The 19101-nt window shown below is 36.7% G+C and overlaps 3 protein-coding genes across 4 annotated transcripts; 2 read left to right on the top strand and 1 right to left on the bottom strand.

Moving 5' to 3' along the window:
* Positions 1-1324: 1324 nt before the first annotated feature.
* Positions 1325-5796, top strand: tor1 (torsin family 1). 2 transcript variants are annotated; one of them, XM_065243785.2, is made up of 5 exons: positions 1325-1646; positions 3887-4152; positions 4395-4570; positions 4662-4789; positions 4907-5796. In XM_065243785.2, the coding sequence occupies exons 1-5, from the start codon at positions 1448-1450 to the stop codon at positions 5149-5151; spliced, it is 1014 nt and encodes a 337-aa protein (XP_065099857.1). In that variant the 5' UTR covers positions 1325-1447; the 3' UTR covers positions 5152-5796. The 2 variants fall into 2 exon arrangements, with proteins under 2 accessions (XP_065099857.1, XP_065099858.1); XM_065243786.2 differs by lacking the exon at positions 1325-1646 and adding an exon at positions 3121-3421.
* A 351-nt stretch (positions 5797-6147) lies between these two features.
* nsa2 (NSA2 ribosome biogenesis homolog (S. cerevisiae)) lies at positions 6148-8999 on the bottom strand. Its single transcript, XM_065243787.2, has 6 exons — positions 8843-8999; positions 7706-7893; positions 7416-7566; positions 6950-7129; positions 6520-6712; positions 6148-6429 (listed from the first exon to the last, which is right to left on the bottom strand). Exons 1-6 carry the CDS (start codon positions 8843-8845, stop codon positions 6362-6364), a joined length of 783 nt encoding a protein of 260 aa, XP_065099859.1. The 5' UTR covers positions 8846-8999; the 3' UTR covers positions 6148-6361.
* Positions 9000-9203: 204 nt separating this feature from the next.
* spout1 (SPOUT domain containing methyltransferase 1) lies at positions 9204-18167 on the top strand. Its single transcript, XM_065243780.1, has 12 exons — positions 9204-9294; positions 9463-9502; positions 10053-10166; positions 10302-10461; positions 10898-10987; positions 11071-11120; positions 11218-11348; positions 12427-12499; positions 12839-12937; positions 13023-13125; positions 17404-17551; positions 17854-18167. The coding sequence occupies exons 1-12, from the start codon at positions 9238-9240 to the stop codon at positions 17926-17928; spliced, it is 1140 nt and encodes a 379-aa protein (XP_065099852.1). The 5' UTR covers positions 9204-9237; the 3' UTR covers positions 17929-18167.
* The last annotated feature ends 934 nt before the right edge of the window (positions 18168-19101 follow it).

Consider the following 19101-nt stretch of genomic DNA (forward strand, 5'->3'; position numbering starts at 1 on the left):
GCAAAATGGCAGAACACCGGAGATGACGTAATGCAGCAGCAGGCAGCAGTTAATTTAATAATATTTTTACAAACATGTTATTTTTATAAATTACATTTATTTATGTTGAATTTACTCTGGTTTATTTATTGTCATTATTTTATAATTAACAAATGTTATTTATTGATGGGATTTTTTGTACTTTCTAGACTTCATTAAAATACATAAGGTGTTAAAGTAAGTTTCTTTTAACATATAATTTTTTTTTTTTTTTTTTTGCATTTTTAACTCACAGACAAGATAACAATAAAGCAACAAAAAAAGAACATTAGGAAGATCTAAATTATAGATTGCTGCCCTCTAGAGTGCTTATGCGCACATTACAGGTCAATTACGATTCTTGATTTTATATTTCCTGATACAAAATGTAGAACTTCATATTAATATAACGTAAGTTTTATATGTTTATTTTAAATGTAGCACACGTGTTTTATTCGTGAATTAAAAGCCAGACTTATTCGGTTGGATTTAGCTTGGTTTAGCTACTAACAATATGAGAAATCATCATGCATTTTTAAATCTTGATCACAGCTATGACCTTACAACATAAAATAAGATTTTCGGAACCTGTGTTTTGGTTAAGTATGGATCTTAGTAAAGGATTGAATTTGGACTTCTACTGTGCACATCTGCACCAGTCAAACACTAGCAGGTGTTGGTGTGACAGATGTCATCATTGGTTACCATCAATAGGAGGTCTTGGTAATTTTTCATGCCTCTGGTTTTGTATGAATCATGTGTATTTACAGCCCTGTATACAGATAAATGTTTTGATCTGGTGGTGTAACATTGTTGAAAATAACACATAGGCCTAATCTAATCCACTGAACACATTTTATTGTAATCTGTGTTTGTTTATTCTAATGGAAATGAGTATCAGGACATCTAAAGGTCCAATTATTAACAGTTAAACTCTGTCGACTGTCCCTATAAACATCATCGTTTGAAAAGTTTACCTGATCATTTTTTTATAATTACACATATAATCACATTTTAATTTATAGTAAACAGCCTATTTAAGGACAATGTATTTATAAAGAATAAATTAAGGAATTTGACATAAATGGTTACAAAAATTATTTTTTTATGTAGTTATATGCCCTAGCCTAAAATATGCCTCAGTAAGTAATAAAAGTTCATTTCTCCCACGACACTAATAATCACAATGTGATAATATATCATGGCAAAACTAATATAAAACTATATGCCCCAAATTCTGCAATGATATAACAGTGAAATCGTTTATGATGTCGTTTAATTCGATATGCGTGGTCTTTGTGACGTCATAGCGCGGAACCGTTTGATGATCTAAAGCGGATCCTCATGGTTCAGTTTGCGGAAGTAGCTTCACTGCACTAGTAAAGTATTGATTTAGATTAGTTTTTCAGCTCGGCTTTTAGTCTACACAATGCGGTTGAGATGTTGGCTGCTGTTTGTTGTGTGTATTCCGTGGAGTCTGTCTGTGACAGAAGGAGTCGAGCCCATCAGCACCAGCATTGCTGTCGGGATGGCATCAGCTGTCACCTGGTTTCTAGTCAGCTATCAAAACATGTTTTACTCTTTTAGCGAGTGCTGTAAATCGGACTGGATCTCATACAACAAAACAGGTTTGTATTTCTGGTTTCATTTATCGGTGTCTGTAAAACCTCGTAAACCTAAATCCTAATGAAAAATCCAGCTAAGACCAACATAAGCTGGTGAACTTGGTTTTGCTGGTGTAGCTAGCTGTTCTAGCTGGGTTTTGGTCACTTTATAAGCTGGTCTAGCTGGATATCGCTGGTCAGTCTGAAAGACCAGCTGACCCACCAGCTTTGCCAAGCTGGGAGGACCAGCTACTGCCACCTCAAACCAGCTTATACTGTTCTTAGTTGGATTTTTAGTAGGGAATGTATCTTAATATATAATTTATATTATAATAAATAAATTATACATTCACATTTTCATTATTAAATAGAATTTAATTCCTTAAAATTTGTGAACATCAGTATTGATACTATATAATGGTTTTTAGCTTGCATTTTTTTTTTTTTTTAATCAAATAGCACCTATTGTCTGATTCCTTTGGTGTGTAAGTGTGTATCAGTTCATGTTAAAGGGATAGTTCACCCAAAAATGAAAATTCTGTCACCATTTACTCACTCTCATGTTGTTACAAACCTGTATAAATTACTTTGTTGTGATGAACACTAAGGAAGATATTTTGAAGAATGTTTGTAACCAAACCGTTTGTGAACCCTATTTACAAAAATAAATTTGGGGGTTTGTAACAACATGAGAGTGAGTAAATGATGACAGAATTTTCATTTTTGGGTGAACTATCCCTTTAACGATATAGCAAAAGGCACAAACCCCCAAAGTAAACAACGTATTCCTCCTGGTTGGACTCACAACCTGTAAGTTAAGTCCCGTTAGCATTGCATTGTGAGCGAATCTTTCAAACATGGTAAGGAGCGTCACGTTTCCGACTGACGTCAGAGGTATTCAGGCCAATTAGCTGGCCAATCAGGGACAAAGACCTTTTCAAATCTGTGTGTTTCAGTGAAACCTGGAGCTACAAAAATTTATGGTATGTGGAAATCATGTGTTTTTTACCATAAACCACGCAAACACATTGTGTTATACCAAATACACAAAATAACATTGTTTTTTAGCAATGAAATAGGTGCTCTTTAACTAGCTTGCATTTTTTTGCATTAATTAAATTATAAAAATTATAACAGTGAATTCTTATTGAAGGTATTACTGAAAACTTGAGCTAAGACCAGCATAAGCTGGTAGCTGGTTTAATTAAGGTGGTTTTAGCTGGTCCTCACAGCCTGGCAAGCTTGTCTTACCGCTAAGTCCAGCTTAAAAAGTGACCAAAACACAGCTAGACCAGCTTGCCAGAGCTGCGAACCTTTATTGAGATTTCATATGTACATATAAATTATATTTATATATGAATATTTACAAAGTATAATATAAGTTTATTTAATAGTGTGATTTTTTTGGATATGTTTATCTCTATTATGTTTACGTGTTTTAAAAAATGTTTTATTTAATTGTATATGCAACGACATGCATAGTGCGACACTTGTCGTGCGTCGCACTCAAATGACGTCACTTTACCAGGAAGTTGCGGTTGTGTGAGTTGGAGCTTTGATGTTTTCGTTCGGTTTGCTGTTTAAAAAGTTTCAATGACTTAGTACAATGAAAGAAAGGCGTCCTCGTACATTTAGCACACTGCTGCAGTGTATCCTGATCTCAGTAGCGGTTGTGAAGGCGATAGAGCCCGTGTCCACATCACTGATTGTGGGCGCGGGGGCTGCAGCACTGGGCAACAGACTCTATCGTTATATATATGAGGGGTGTGACGAGCAATGGATCCACTTTAATGCAACAGGTAATCTAGATTTTTGATCAGACCTTGCAAAACACTTTGGATTGATCAGGCTATGCTCTCTACCAACGTGATTTGTGATGCACAAAGCAAAAGTGTGCTCAAAGAGAATGTAGTTTTAATCTGGTTTTAAATTGCACCCCTAAAGAAAAATACAAATTAGACCAGCATAAGCAGGTGAGCTGGTCTCCCAGCTTGGTTTTAGCTGGTTTTGCAAGCTGGTCTAGCTGTGTTTTGGTCACTTTTTAAGCAGGGTTAACTGGTTTTAGCTGGTCAGGTTGGAAGACCAACTGACCCACCAGCTTTGCCAGGCTGGGGGGAACAGCTTAAACTAGCTCCTGCCACCTTAAACCAGCTACGATCTTATGCTGGTCTTATCTGGATTTTTCAGGGAATGTATCTCCTGTGGTACAAATATGTGATATCCTGAAAGGTTTTTAAGCCCTCAGTTCATTTTCTCATCCTCAGGGCTGAAGCATGATCTCCAGACAAAATTGTTCGGGCAGCACATCGCCTCTCAGGTCATCCTGAAAGCCGTCACGGGGTTCATGAACAATAAAAACCCAAAGAAGCCACTTGTTCTGTCCCTCCATGGCTGGACCGGTACTGGGAAGAACTTTGTGAGCCAACTTATAGCCGAAAATATTTACCACAAAGGAATGTCGAGCAGTTTCGTTCATCTGTTTACAGCCACGGCACATTTTCCTCATGAGGTCCACATAGACACATACAAGGTAAATTTTGTGCACATGGTAACTCCCAAAAATAACTCTACATTAAATTGGTTAAACTGAAATGCTGAACATGGAATTTAATGATTCAATGTTTAATTATAAGAATTACAAAATTTTATAATGCATCATCATTTAGTTAAAAATATTTTTATTAAATATTAAGCAAATATTTACACTTTAGTATCAAATCACATCTCTGTATTGATAAGATTTTTGTGCTTCATATGTGTGTGCATGCACAGACGCAATTGCAGGAATGGATAAGGGGAAATGTCTCCATCTGTGCACGCTCAGTGTTTGTTTTTGATGAGATGGATAAAATGCATCCTGGCCTAATCGACGGTATAAAACCATATCTGGACTTCTATGACAACCTGAACGGAGTGTCGTATAGACAGGCGATCTTCATCTTTCTCAGGTAAGTGTCATGATCATGCTTTAAGCTATTTTATTTTTTTACAAGCAAATATGCCGATTTATGGATACAGTCTTCTCTTGTGCTTCCACAGTAATGCAGGAGGAGAAAACATCGTTCAGGTGGCTCTGAATTTCTGGAAGGACGGAAAAGAACGTGAGGAGATTCAGCTGAAGGATCTCGAGACTGCGCTGTCACTGGCCGTCTTCAACAACAAGAATAGTATGTCACCCTTACCAAACAACTTTCTACTCGTCCTTTTGGCGTGCACATGAACATTATGCATGGGTGTTGTGTTCTCATAGATTAATAAGACCTGATGATGTTTTCTTTCTGTAGGTGGTTTCTGGCACACAAGTTTAATCGACAAGAACTTGGTTGATTTCTTCGTGCCATTTCTTCCGTTGGAATACAAGCACGTCGTCCAGTGTGGTTTGGCTGAGATGGCGGCGAAGGGTATTACCCGAAATGAAAAAGCTGTCGAACAGATGGCTCACGATCTCAATTACTTCCCCAAAGAAGAACGTGTCTTCTCCATGCAGGGTTGCAAAGTCATCTCCAGCAGATTGGACTTCTATATTTAAATGAGCAAGAGAGAAAACAAAGTTTTCATAAGTGCACATGATCCACTGTGTGCTTTCTTGTGTGGATCGCCACTCTGTCCATCAGAGATGAAACATTACACAGAGATTTGTAGTGGTTTACGTGTGCACTATGATGTCACACTCTTAAGACTGATGATGAAAGCATGGGGGGATTTTTTACACGGTCTGAACGTTGTCTCGAGGAACTGTTTAATTCATCTTGAAGGTTATATCCTTGTTTTTAAGGATGTATTTGATTGAGATGAAGCTTTTTTAAATGACTTTGCACTCACCAATACACTGGCTATCAGCTATTTTATGTCAGTTGGTTATCATGTGGGAAAAAAATAATTTGACTTTATCTTTATTGTCAGTATGCATTTCATTTTTTTAAAGAAAAACACGATTCAGCTTAAATCTCATTTTACATACCGTTGTCACAAATGAAAGTGCCTGTTTAACAAACAACAACACTACAAGCACACTTGAGTATTGAATACTGCTGAGAAACATGTCAATATGTTCTCCCTGTGTTTGTTTGATGATCTCATTGATGATCTGTCTTGGGTTAATTGTACAAGGTGTATAAATGTTTGTTTTATTTTTTGAGATCCACTGTGATAAAATGGTAACATATTTAAAGGATTCAGTGTACAGATTGATTTGGATAAATCTCAGTTTTAATCTTTAGTCTTATTGAGGATGTATTACAGACAGGCCTATGAAAATCTATTGAATAAGATGTTCAGCTGGGGCTACAGATCTATTAACTCATTTTGCAAACACACTTTGCCTTTTTAGTAAATGATCTTTTTAATTACATATGTAAATGATTACTTTGTGTTATGATCTGGTTATAGCATTTAGTCTTGTACAAATGTTTAAGGAACCTGGAGAACAATAATAATACCATGGTATACAGCATAACTAATCATACCAGTCATATCATAGCCACACATCTGCAAGGTAAATTAAAAATTGAACCACAGGAAAACATTTTATTTCTAGCACTTTATTTTTGATCCACACGTTCTTCAAATTTTGGGTCCGGATGCAAAGAAACTTCATGACAGGACAACCTGTCATCTCCAAATTATGCCATGTTATGAGACTCGATGGCTTCCAAGATGATGACAACATTATAGAACAGAAGAGCTGATCGCAGGTGTACTCGGAGGCACAGTTCGATTTTAAATGCTTCAGGTTTCACTTATACCAACAAGACGGCATTAATACAACCATCATTTTCTGGGTTATTCGTCACCTGGGCATATTTACCTGAAATAAGAGATGATTTGGATTAAAAATTGCATTTGAAAACAAAAAGAGCCAATAAAAATCAAGTTATTTAATCTGTCTGACACTCACCCCAAATAACCTTCCCGCCCTGTGTGACCAATCCGAGCTCGCTGACGTTGACCTCGATGACTGTTCCTTTGGTGATGACTCCCAGCGTGGTGTAAAGTGTGGACGAGGGGTTCTTCTTCACGCCCAAAATGGGCAAACAGAACGTCGCCTTTAGCTCAGGATGAGTGACGTGTGCTTTCTTAAACCTCAGACCCTATTGAATAACAAATTCTTTAATATATTTACAAATAATCCAAGTGTACCTGTTATGTGCAACATTTGATTTAATGCACAATGACCATTAGCTTCTGTACTAGTTTCATGACTGAGACAATACATTTTTCAAATGTTTCTAATTCATGTAACTATTATAATATACATAGAGAAATAAAATGAATATCATTGAAAAGATTGTAGGTCTAGCACTCAGCTCTGTACAAATGATATTTACCATAGGTCTGATGAAACGTTCATATTTGGGCGGTTTGCGTGTGAAGCCGTCTCCCACGAAACAGACTTTGGTCACCATTCTCTTCCAGGCCTTTTTCTGTCTCTTTCCTGTGCGGATGACTTTCAGAACCTCCGTCTCACCCTGAGCTCGGACCTTAGGTAGAGGAACCTCCCACTTTCCCTAACAAAAACAATAAAACAAACCTTATATTAGCACGACCCATTTAATGAAAGACAAATATCACTGGACATTCAACTAGAAATAAAAATAGTGATTGAGGAGTTTTTCATCCACTGGGAGTTGATTGAAAGGTCAAAACTGTCAAAGCATAGGTCTATCTTTATGCTTTCTACAATTTTTTTTTTTGCAAGTTACTTGTAACATCATAACACAATAAAGCAGGACCTTCTAGATTTTACACATAGTTCAAATTAATATGAAACATGTCATCTGATTAAATACTTACAGCCTTCTCTTTCCTCTTCTGTTTAATCATGTTAGAGAGAACTTTGGCACGTGATTGGCCCTCTCTGTCCAGCAGATAAGCTGGCACCGCCCCCTCTGGTGTTTTGTCATCATCTTTCTGTTTGCTCTTCCTCTGTTCATGCATCTTAATGCTGAAACACAACAATAAATAAACATATGTTTTGCACAACCAACATGATTTCATGCAAATTTAAGCCCATGTGTCAGGGATGAGAGGCTAAGTTTCTAGGGACCATCTCCATAGCAACTTTCACAAATGTCTGCACTCACGTCTTCTTCATTTGGATCTTCTCGGCATGTCTCTGTTTATGGTAGAGTTTGGCTTTGAGTCCGATCATCTTTCTGGCTTTGTGTGATCGCTCGTGGGCCTCACGACTTTCCTTCTTTCTCTTTCTCTCGTGATGGTCCAGTCGGTATCCATGACGCTTGCGATGTAACTCGATGTGTTCGTTCTGCGGCTGTGGATAGACATATGATACTTTACAGGGATGAAAACTTAATATAATACAGTTAATGATACATAAATGTAAAATTTCATCTAAAATGTACAGTCATCAGTCATTATTGCCCCAACAGTGTGATAAACAGGACTAGTATCACTATGAATGAATAGTGGTTGGCCAATACCAACATTGAGAGAGCAATGTGGCCTATTGGCTGGTAAAACACAAATCTGATGACAGTAAATCAGCTGATACCAATATAACAACCCAAATATTGATCGATGCACCTACAACGGTGATATATCTATTAATCTGACTGTACATTATCTTGCTTTTTACACTGCTGCTTATAAGTGCTATAAATGCAGTTATAAATATTGAGACTATGTAATATTTGTAAATACAAGCAAGCTGCAACACACATCACAAGTCAAAGTAACAATAAATTGACCAATATAAACACAAAGAGATAAATCACAAAACAATAGAGCTCTTGCATGTTTAAAATGGGAAGCACAAAATTTGTGGGAATAAAAGCATAGCTAGTATTGCAATTTTAGATCTCTGTAACTATGGTTTATATAAAACACACATATTTTGAGAATTAACACTATAGGAAAACATACATTTGCTAGAATTTTAACAAAAATCGAGCTGTTATGAAATTATTTTAGCCAAAACAGTTTACTAGTTACTAAGGTTCACATGAGTGATTTTTACCGTAAACTTACAAAAAATAAGCACCAACTTCCACAAATAAGACTCTGTTTAATAACGCGTAATACTTCATTAAAGCTGTCATCTTTACAAAGCCCGAATACATTTAAATATCAAAATATATTTTGATGTCGGTCCTGCTACGCTGAATTTTTGTACGCACGCGCACACACAAAACACAGACAAGCCACATGTCAGACATTAAACAAACATATTTACACGACACTGACTGTATTTCTCTTCTTACCATTATGAAATTTGATGTGTTGAAGTGTTCACAAAGCTGTGAGATGTTACTTAATCCGCCGTTTATCGTTTGTTTATGATATTGTGGTGTTTTAATTTAAGGCTCGAGGCTCGCGATGTTTTTCCTCAGAGCCTGCGCTTAAGAGAGAGCGCAACTGTGAAATCCGTCCGGCTGAAACACACACAGGATCACCTGAAAAACATTTAATTTAGTTATTAGAGGTGTTCTAAAACAATATATTATTTCTTTGTTTATCTATCTATACATTTATGTCAGCTGTTATTAGATAAAATTATATAAGAGTATTATAATAATTTAGATGCGTGAAGGAACCAAATATTTCGTTTGTTTGTTTCCAGGACGATTATTGTAGGTGAAACGCACGTTTAGACAGCATGGCGGATGAGCCTTCTCCGAAGAAAAATAAACCAAATATACTCTCAAATGAAGAGGTTTGAACTTTTTTTTACTTAGTTTTATACATTTTCAATTATAAACAATAAACTGGATAATTGAACCCTGTTTTTTGTGCATTGTGTATTGTTTTAAGTTGTCACATTTATAAGATACATTTCATAAAATGTTCCTTCTTATATGCTTGTAATTTCTCATTTTTTCAGGGCGGGGAGAAAGTGAACTGGCGACAATGGAAAGCACAAAGTCAGTGACAATCTCATTTAATTGGATGTAACTTGTCATATACAATTTGTGTTTAAAATGGGTCATCCCCCCACCAGGATAGCATCTTTCTTCAAAGATAATATAGGTTAAAGAAATACTTCTTGACAAAGGTCTTAAAAAAAGTTTAAACAGATAAAAAGTTTACGGACTTGTATTTTAGATACTGTAGTAGGAGTTTATTATGCTTTTGATTACCTAGATTCGTATTTGGTCTTATCCCCTTCTGTACAACAATGTGACCATTTTCCTAAACATGTAAATTACATTATTTGATCCTATTTTCCTGATGAAAGTGAAGTACATTCTCATTAAGGAGCTAATAATACCGAAATAGCAATGTGTATCATCGCCCAATTTGAACAGATGTAAGAAATAATTAACTGTTTACTGTAAATAAGCTTTAGATGTAGTATTGATGTGATGGATTGGATAATATATAATATAGGAATGTAAGAGCTGACACATTCTTCTCATTGATGTTAAAGTGTTTGTATTGATTTCATGGCTGCTGTTTGTTTCTTATGCTCAGAGAAAGAGGAGAAGAAATTACGTAAAGAAACCAGAGTCATCCGACAGCTGGAGAAACAAAAGCAGAAGGCAGAAGATCAGCAGCAGATTCATCAGGAAGAAAATGAAAGCAAAGGTACGATAACAACACTGAATCTGTTTATGATGCTAGTGAATTATTACTGAATAGCTAAAATATTCTTTATCTTCCCTGAGTCAATGATACACTTTGCACTTACAAAGTGTTTGTCTTATGTATTTTTATTGACAGGTCGATCATATACATTGAGCGTGGCTGTTCCTGGATCAGTAATGGACAACGCTCAATCTCCAGAGTTGCGAACATACCTGGCTGGTCAGATTGCTCGGGCGTGTGCTGTATTCTGTGTGGATGAAGTGATCATATTTGATGAACAGGGAGATAATATAAAGTAAGGGACTAATTACATTACTGATTATGGTGGTGGTTTAGGAGGTCTGGGGTCTGTACCATGAAGCTGGTTTAGTTAGCTTGCCGGATAAGTTTGTGCCAAGCCTATGTTTTCTGTACTATAAACGTTTAAGGCTTTAAGCAATATTTTTAAGCAGGGAGAGAAAACCCGTCTTTGAAATTTATTTTAATCATGCACTGTTTTTATAAAAGCATCTAAAAAGACATCTGACATAAGGCTTTTACTTGCATGTAAACATTTATTCCACTTTGTAGAAAAAACAGATATTGTCTTTATAATGTAATTTATCCCAAAATTACCAAAATAGAAATTTTAGTCACTATCACCCAGCCCCAAAAACAGATAGTAGAGTTTTAAGTTCGTAATGCTTTCTTCAGACAGACTCTTATGGAATTACATTATTTGAATATTTCAGGAACACTGAGGGGGAGTTCAAAGGTATTGGTAAGAAAGGTCAAGCCTGTGTCCAGCTGGCACGGATCCTGCAATACCTGGAGTGTCCACAGTAAGTCCTGTTAAAACCACGTTAAATATAAAGTGCATTTACTCATGCATGACTCTGAGAATCACATTTGAATTTGTGTGAAGGTACCTGCGGAAATCGTTTTTCCCCGTGCATAAAGATCTGCAGTTTGCTGGTGAGTATCTGTTTGACCTCTCGAAATGTGATATTAATTCTGTGTTAGCGGTACAATGTCTGGAGATGCATTTCAAGAGTGTTTCTGTGTATTTAAGGTGTTTTGAATCCACTGGACAGCCCCCACCACATGCGCATTGATGAGGAGGCGGAGTTTCGAGAAGGGGTGGTGCTTGATCGGCCATGCAAATCAGGGAAAGGGTCATTGGTGAACTGTGGCATGAGGAAGGTGTGTGTTTGAATACACAGGCAATGTTTGAAATAGCCCCCTATACCTTTATTTATCATTATGTAGCCACTTGAAGGATTGAATGAAAATGACTGCGTGAATTCGGACACTGAGTGCACCAGTAGGGAAATTCATTTGGCATGAGCCTAACGATGGATGGGTAGCGACCTGCTATTGGGTGTATATCGGTTGTACATTCGTTATTGCATTGCATTGTTGTATTGAATGAGTTCACTCGATATTGTCCACTACAATACACTACCGTATTTTCCGCACTATAAGGCGCACCGGATTATAAGGCGCACCTTCAATGAATGGCATATTTTAGAATTTTTTTAATATATAGGGCGCACCGGGTTATAAGGCGCATAGAATAAAAGATACTGCAGTCAAACGTTTGACTGGGTTTGCGTTATGCAATTAAGCCTTCTGAAAACTCAGTTCACCATGGTGACGTTGTTCAAACGTTGATGTGCATATCAACAATATCTCCCAGCCTTGCTCACTCTTCTCCCAAACGTGGAAGGGAACTTTTCCCTAATTCAGTAAACACGTTGTAAATGAAACAGTCTGATACTCGCGCGAGCCGCATTGACCCTGATTTTGCCTTGATCCATATATAAGGCGCTCTGGATTATAAGGCGCACTGTCATTTTTTGAGAAAATTAAAGGCTTTTAAGTGCGCCTTATAGTGCGGAAAATACGGTACTATTTATAGTGCACTATATAATAAGGCTAAGGCTATGATTAATAAGATATATTTACATGTCTATATACTTTTTTATATTTATATACAATTTATAATATATATAAATGTAAGTACTTTTATATATTATATAAAATTATATATATTATATATATATTTTTTTTAAATTGACATGCATGTGTGTGTTTTTATTTATACATAATTATTATACACAATTAATATACACACACATCTGATTTTGCAAATGATTAGTCGCGATTAAACGTTGTGCAGCCCTACTATATACTGGGCAAATTTGGACACAGCCACAAACAGATAAATAGAAAGAAAAACAAACAGAAAATGACCTCGTACTGTTTATGCTGTTTGCAGGACGTTCGGATCGATAAACAACTACAGGCCGGACTGAGAGTAACTGTACAGCTCAACAAGAACCACAATGAAGGTATACACGCATAAACAACAATCACAGCAGTTACAGTCCTCATCTTATACCATGGACAAGCTTTCTTTATAAAGACCTGATACAGGGTTTAGACAATTCGAAGCCTTTTATATCATATCATTCATGAAATCCAGATTAAAGTCTCATAATCTAATGATGATGATTTACAGCATTAAAGTTTGATTCCAATCTTTGACATGACCTTACTCGGTTAATATTAAAGATATCAAGGTTATATTTACACAGAGTGTTCTTTACATTATCTATGTATGGTGATTTTTAGATGTAGAAAACAATAAATTAGCTAGGTTTTTAAAAAAATGTGTGTGTGTGTTTCAGATAGTAAAGTTCATCAAGGTAGTGTTGTAGCTCCTCACATCCCGAGAACATCAAGGGGTCTGTACTGGGGTTACAGCGTTCGACTGGCGTCCTGTCTCAGTGAGTTTTTCTCATTTTTTCCTCTTCCTCATCTTTATGAAACTGTCTTGATCTCTGTTCTCTGTGTATGTTTGTGTTTCTGCAGGTGCAGTGTTCACAGAGTGTCCATATAAAGAGGGTTATGATGTGACTGTCGGGACGTCAGAGAGAGGAAACAATGCAGATGACATCACTCTGTCTCCATTCAAGTAAGTTCTGACAATCCAGAAACATGTAATTTGTTTAAAGGATTACTGCACATTCATTAAAAAAATCTTACAATTTACTCACCCCTATGCCTTCCAGGATGTTTAGGTCTTTCCCTGTTCAGTCAAGAAGAAATGTAATTTTTTTTCAGAAAAACTCCAGGATTTTTTTCCATATCAATGGAAATTTTTTCCATATAGTGGACTTAACAGTTTACAGTTTCAATGCAGCTTCAAAGGGCTCTGAACGATCCCAACCGAGGCATAAGGGTCTTATCTAGCAAAACAATCCTCATTGTTGCCAAAAGAATAAAAAATATGCACTTTTAAACCACAACTTCTCATCTTGACTTCCGCTAGCCGTGTGGCCTTACGTATAACCTAACCACATCTAAAGGTCGCGCATAACGTATGCGAAACCACCGCTCCAGTGTTTACAAGTATGGAGGAAGAGGAGCGTTCTTCAGACATTGTTGTATGTAAAGTGATATTAATTTACCTCTTTGTGTCAGTTTATTGTTTAACTCAATCCCCGGCAGCCTTTTTAAAAAAAGTTGCCCGCCAGAATTCTTTGTGAGTTTCACAAAATGCCTTCCAGGAAAATTTTCTTCTATAAATATAGAAACATACAAATATATCAAATGAAAGATCAGACCCTCTGCTTTCACACAAACAAACAAAACGGGGGAAAAAAACTTTTATCCTATCTTTGTGTTCTTTTTATTACCTCTTAAATATGGGTAGGTTTCTTCAGAAATACATAATGAAATAATTACATTTTTGTAAAGTAATTTTATTGAAGATCAGATTCAGAATGATGATCAAAACAAATGCGTAGTTTAAAATTAATTAAATTAGTTTTTGCTTTAGTTTTTTTTATAAATTGGGTAAGAGACATTTAGTGGATAATAGCGGAATTACAGATTACCGTAAAAACTTGTCAGTGAAGCATCATTGACAGAGAAATGTTTTCTCTTAATTGACAAAATAACTCGTCAATGGCAGGGAAAGAGTTAAAATGGTCTTCAAGTGTGCGTTTCACATATGTAACGCTTGACCTTTCGAACTGTAATATGTAAGATCGCGTTGGCACGTTATACAGATAGTGCAAGATGAGAAGTTGTGGTTTAAAATTGCTTTTTTCTAGGGATGCACCGATATCGGGTATCGGCCTCGATACCACATTTTCTAAAGTATTCGTTAAAAGTCCCCCGATACCTGGAATCGATACCACGGTCTGAGAAACGTCTATGTTTGAGCGGCGTGTAAGGGGTTAATGCCTCTTGTGTTGTCCAAAGAGGCAGAGTTTACAACAAACTGGAAAACTAGTCCTTTGTTTTTTTGTTAAATTATATGACTAAAGCTGTTACCTGTAAATTTAAATCATGTTTTTTATTAAGTACTCGGTATCGGTATCGGCAAGTACTGAAATGCAAGTACTTGTACTCGTACTCGTATTCCAAAAAAGTGGTATCGGTGCATCCCTACTTTTTTCCGAATATGATGATCGCATTGCTAGACAAGACCCTTATGCCGCGGTTGGGATTGTTGCGAGCACTTTGAAGCTGCATTAAAACTGTAAACTGTTAAGGTAGGGCTGGGCGATTCGTCCCCATAAAAAATATTTTTTTATAAAAAACTCGATTTACGATTCGATTAGATTTTTATCCCCCGACCCCATTTAAAGGAATATTCCATTTTCTTAAAAGAAAAATCCAGATAATTTACTCACCACCATGTCATCCAAAATGTTGATGTCTTTCTTTGATCAGTCAAGAAGAAATTATGTTTTTTGAGGAAAACATTGCAGGATTTTTCTCATTTTAATGGACTTTAAAGGACACCACCACTTAACGCTTAACTCAACACTTAACAGTTTTTTCAACGGAGTTTCAAAGGACTCTAAACGATCCCAAACGAGGCATAAGGGTCTTATCTAGCAAAACGATTGTCATTTTTGACAATAAAAATAACGAATATCCACTTTTAAAGCACAACTTCTCGTTTAGATCTGGTCGTCATGCGCTAGCGTGACCCGACGCAATACATCATCACGTCAAGAGGTCACAGAGGACGAACGCGAAACTCCGCCCCAGTGTTTACAAATGTGGTGAAAGAGGACCGTTCCTACGTTGTTGTATGTCAACTGATACTAATTCATGTCTTTGTGTCAGTTTATTGTTTAAAATGGTCCGCAAATGTGCGTTTTATATATGTAACACATGACCTCCCTACGTCACTACGCATTTACGTTAGGTCGCGCTGGACCGGACCTAAACGAAAAGTTGTGCTTTAAAAGTGTATATTTGTTATTTTTCTTGTCAAAAATGACAATCGTTTTGCTAGACAAGACCCTTATGCCTCGTTTGGGATCGTTTATAGTCCTTTGAAACTCCGTTGAAAAAAACTGTTAAGTGTTGAGTTGAGTGTTAAGTGGTGGTGTCCATTAAAATGAGAAAAATCCTGCAATGTTTTCCTCAAAAAACATAATTTCATCTCGACTGAACAAAGAAAGACATCAACATTTTGGATGACATTGTGGTGAGTAAATTATCTGGATTTTTCTTTTAAGAAAATGGTATATTCCTTTAAAACAAAATAATTGCAAACTGTATACATTTTTAAAATATATATTTATTATATTTAATTAAAATGCATCAACAAAAAATTGGGAAGGAATGAAGATTTGGCGAATACAAAATGTATGTCAGTGTGAAATTTACTTGTGGTGGTAGCTGGTGAAAAGGGCAATCATTATAATCCACCGACAAAAAATGGTCTACTATACATGTGACACAGAACTTATAATGTGTGACACAACACAATACTTTGAATGATTGAACTTTATATTAATTTCACATTATAGTTCATTAATCTAACCACCCCAAACTTTCTTTGTCATGAACAAAGCTGACACTGTTTGTCAAAGCACCACGAAAACACTTTATGTTTTTGCACTGATATATGAAGCAATTAGATCCCTTTTATCAAACTCAATATAATACAATACTATGTACAGTATATTAATAGACAGTGCAGGTCTATAGATTATAAATGTGACTGATGTTATAATGGTAATAATTTCTAGAGATAGGCACTTTCACTGCTTCTGCTTTCTATTTCTCTTTTGCGGATTAAAAAAGCTTAATCCACTCATTATTTCAGATTTAAAAGTCTACTTGCTGTCCCGATGACAGGCTTTACATTATAGCTTAGCGTTTTTTATATCCTGAGTCAGCTTTAGCATTGAGCACTCGTTCAATGCAATGGGCTTGACATTAGCACTGCTTTTTGCTACAATCTCTGTGCAAACTTTTTAGATTTTAGAAAAGATATGGTCTATTAATAGTAAGATTATTAAAAAATGGGATAAAGAAAATGCAGCGCGTGGTCGCAACAAGAGCCAGTTGTCATCACCATAGAAACCGGAGGCATGCTGAAACTTCACTCGAGCTTTAGGTAGCGCTCACGGCCGTTCTCCGATCGACTCTGGTTTTACACACAATATTAATCATACTTGGGACCCAAAGTAATAAACTAGGACCGACCCGGACCCGACTGACCATTTAAAATATAAACCCGGAACCGTACGGGTCCTCTCAGTGAAGAAAGACCTCTAATGGTAAAACTCTGCTCAAGTTCAGAAACATGAAAGGATACAATGTGACACTGAGATTGCTTCGCGTCGCACCCAATTCATTGAGAAACAAAGAGCACTTGAACGCACACTCAACGGGAGAGACACAACGTGCTTGCACGCAAAATGAAGCCAACTTGGATGCTATAAACACATATGCACATAAGCATATGCGACCATTTTGGTCATAGTGTAGTTCCCTGGCTGCTCAGTTACCTCAGTATGTGCTGCAGTTGATCCAGTTTGCCGCGCTGGATGATGAGTTTATGATGCGTGCATCTTCACGGGCTCTCTCAACAAAACACGGGTCATCCAGTCGAGTTCAGAAAATACTCCTGTGCGGGTCGCAATTTACCTGGCCGGAATGCCCAGTAGAGCCTATGTTTGGGAAACACTGTATGTACTGCACTATACTGCAGAGGGGGAGAAAAAAATCTAATCGATTTTTTCCCAGCCCTATGTTGAGGTCCACTAAAGTCCACTAGATAGAGAAAAATGTTGGAATGTTTTCCTCAAAAAACGTAATTTCTTCTCGACTGAACAAAGAAAGACATAAACGTCTCGCATGACATGTGGGTGAGTAAATGATTAGATTTTTTATAAAAGTGGAGAAGTTAAATTAATCCTCTCCCTCTCTCTCTCAGGCACATGTTGGTGGTGTTTGGTGGTCTTCGGGGTTTAGAGGCGAGTGTTAATGCTGATGACAATCTCAGTGTCACTGATCCTAGCCTGCTCTTTGACCTATACCTCAACACCTGCCCCGGACAGGGCAGTCGCACCATCCGGACTGAGGTGGGGAAGAAAATAAAACTTCTAGCACCAAATCAAATCACATTAGGCAACATACATTTTCATTAGCATTTAAAGGCTGTCACACACTACAATATATTTAGGAGGATTTTTTGGATTTGTTGTCAATGGGTGCATTTTATGTCCGACCACATGCAGTTTTTACATATTATGCAGAAATGTACACTTCGTATGAACAGGCTTTAAGAATATTATCTGCCTGATAAAAGTTGTATTGATCGATTATATTCTTTCTAAATATAATCACTTTACTTGTATTTAATTGTATATTTTCTTTATAACAGGAGGCTATATTAATCTCATTATCAGAACTCCGGCAGAAAATCGCAGCTGTATTTCCTGACAAGTCTGCGGGATGAGCACAGAAACCGCTGCTGTCTGCAACAGGAAGTGCATGTTTAATTAAGCATGGGCCAATCAGAAACAGACCAGAAGTCAAGACTGCGAATGAAGTCATGAAATTAAAACATCTGTTGGACAAACTACCCTTTATAAATGTAAAATGTTTGTGAATAATTTTGTATCTTTTCTGAACTGCCAAGAATATTTCTGTCTATGTTGTTTTGCGACAGTAAACAAATCAAGTCTCTTTTTCAAATGTATACGTTTATTTTATAAGACAGGCATGTAAAGGACATTCATCATGATACGAGCACAGTTATATACTGTTATATCACTGCAATCAGAGAAAATAATTCAGATAATACATTCACCATATTGCTCACCCTTCAGTCCTGAATACAACCAAATCCAATTACACCATAGCCATACATGTCCATAACCAGAATCCTCTTCTCTTCTGCACTTTATAATGGCTAATATGAGAACAAAAGGACAAGGATAATAAGGCCTCCAGCCATTTAACAGTGTGACCCTATAAAATCCAAATGAAAAAGTTTTGGGTTCAAGTCCAATTCATGTGGAACTGTTCAGCACATAGTGCTTGAACCCAGGTGTACTCATGTGATTCTGCATTGTTAACCATTACACTGCTTAATCCCAAATCAGATGTGTAATCTGAGCACCAGATGGGTCAAAGGTAAACACATTAACCAGCGCAGATCTTCCTCAGACCTTTCAGTTCCTTAACACCGACAACCTGATTTCTTCAATAAAAGCAACAGCATTGTCCAATGAAAAACACGTATTAAAAGTGTAAATGTGTATTAACAGCTATAGCCAAAGGAATTAAAGTTGTACAACCCATCAATAACATCAGAAGTGGTTTATATAAAGGCATCTACACATAACACAGTATGTTTGTGGTATTTTTGGTGTTAAGATATGAATTTTGTTTTGGTTTGTTGGATGAATCTTATCATTTCATTTGCTTAAAGGTGCAATGTGTAAATTTTAGCGCCATCTAGCGGTGAGGTCGTGAATTGCAACCAGCTGCTCAGTCTTCCCTTTCGAAACACATAGAGAAGCTACCGTGGCTGACACAGGACAAACACATCATCGTCTGAGACAGGCAGCAGAGATTAGACAGTCAAGCGAAGAGGTTAAAGCCACAATGTATATAAATATGTATG

Source organism: Paramisgurnus dabryanus, chromosome 18 (assembly GCF_030506205.2).
Source record: "Paramisgurnus dabryanus chromosome 18, PD_genome_1.1, whole genome shotgun sequence".
Lineage (NCBI taxonomy): Eukaryota > Metazoa > Chordata > Actinopteri > Cypriniformes > Cobitidae > Paramisgurnus > Paramisgurnus dabryanus.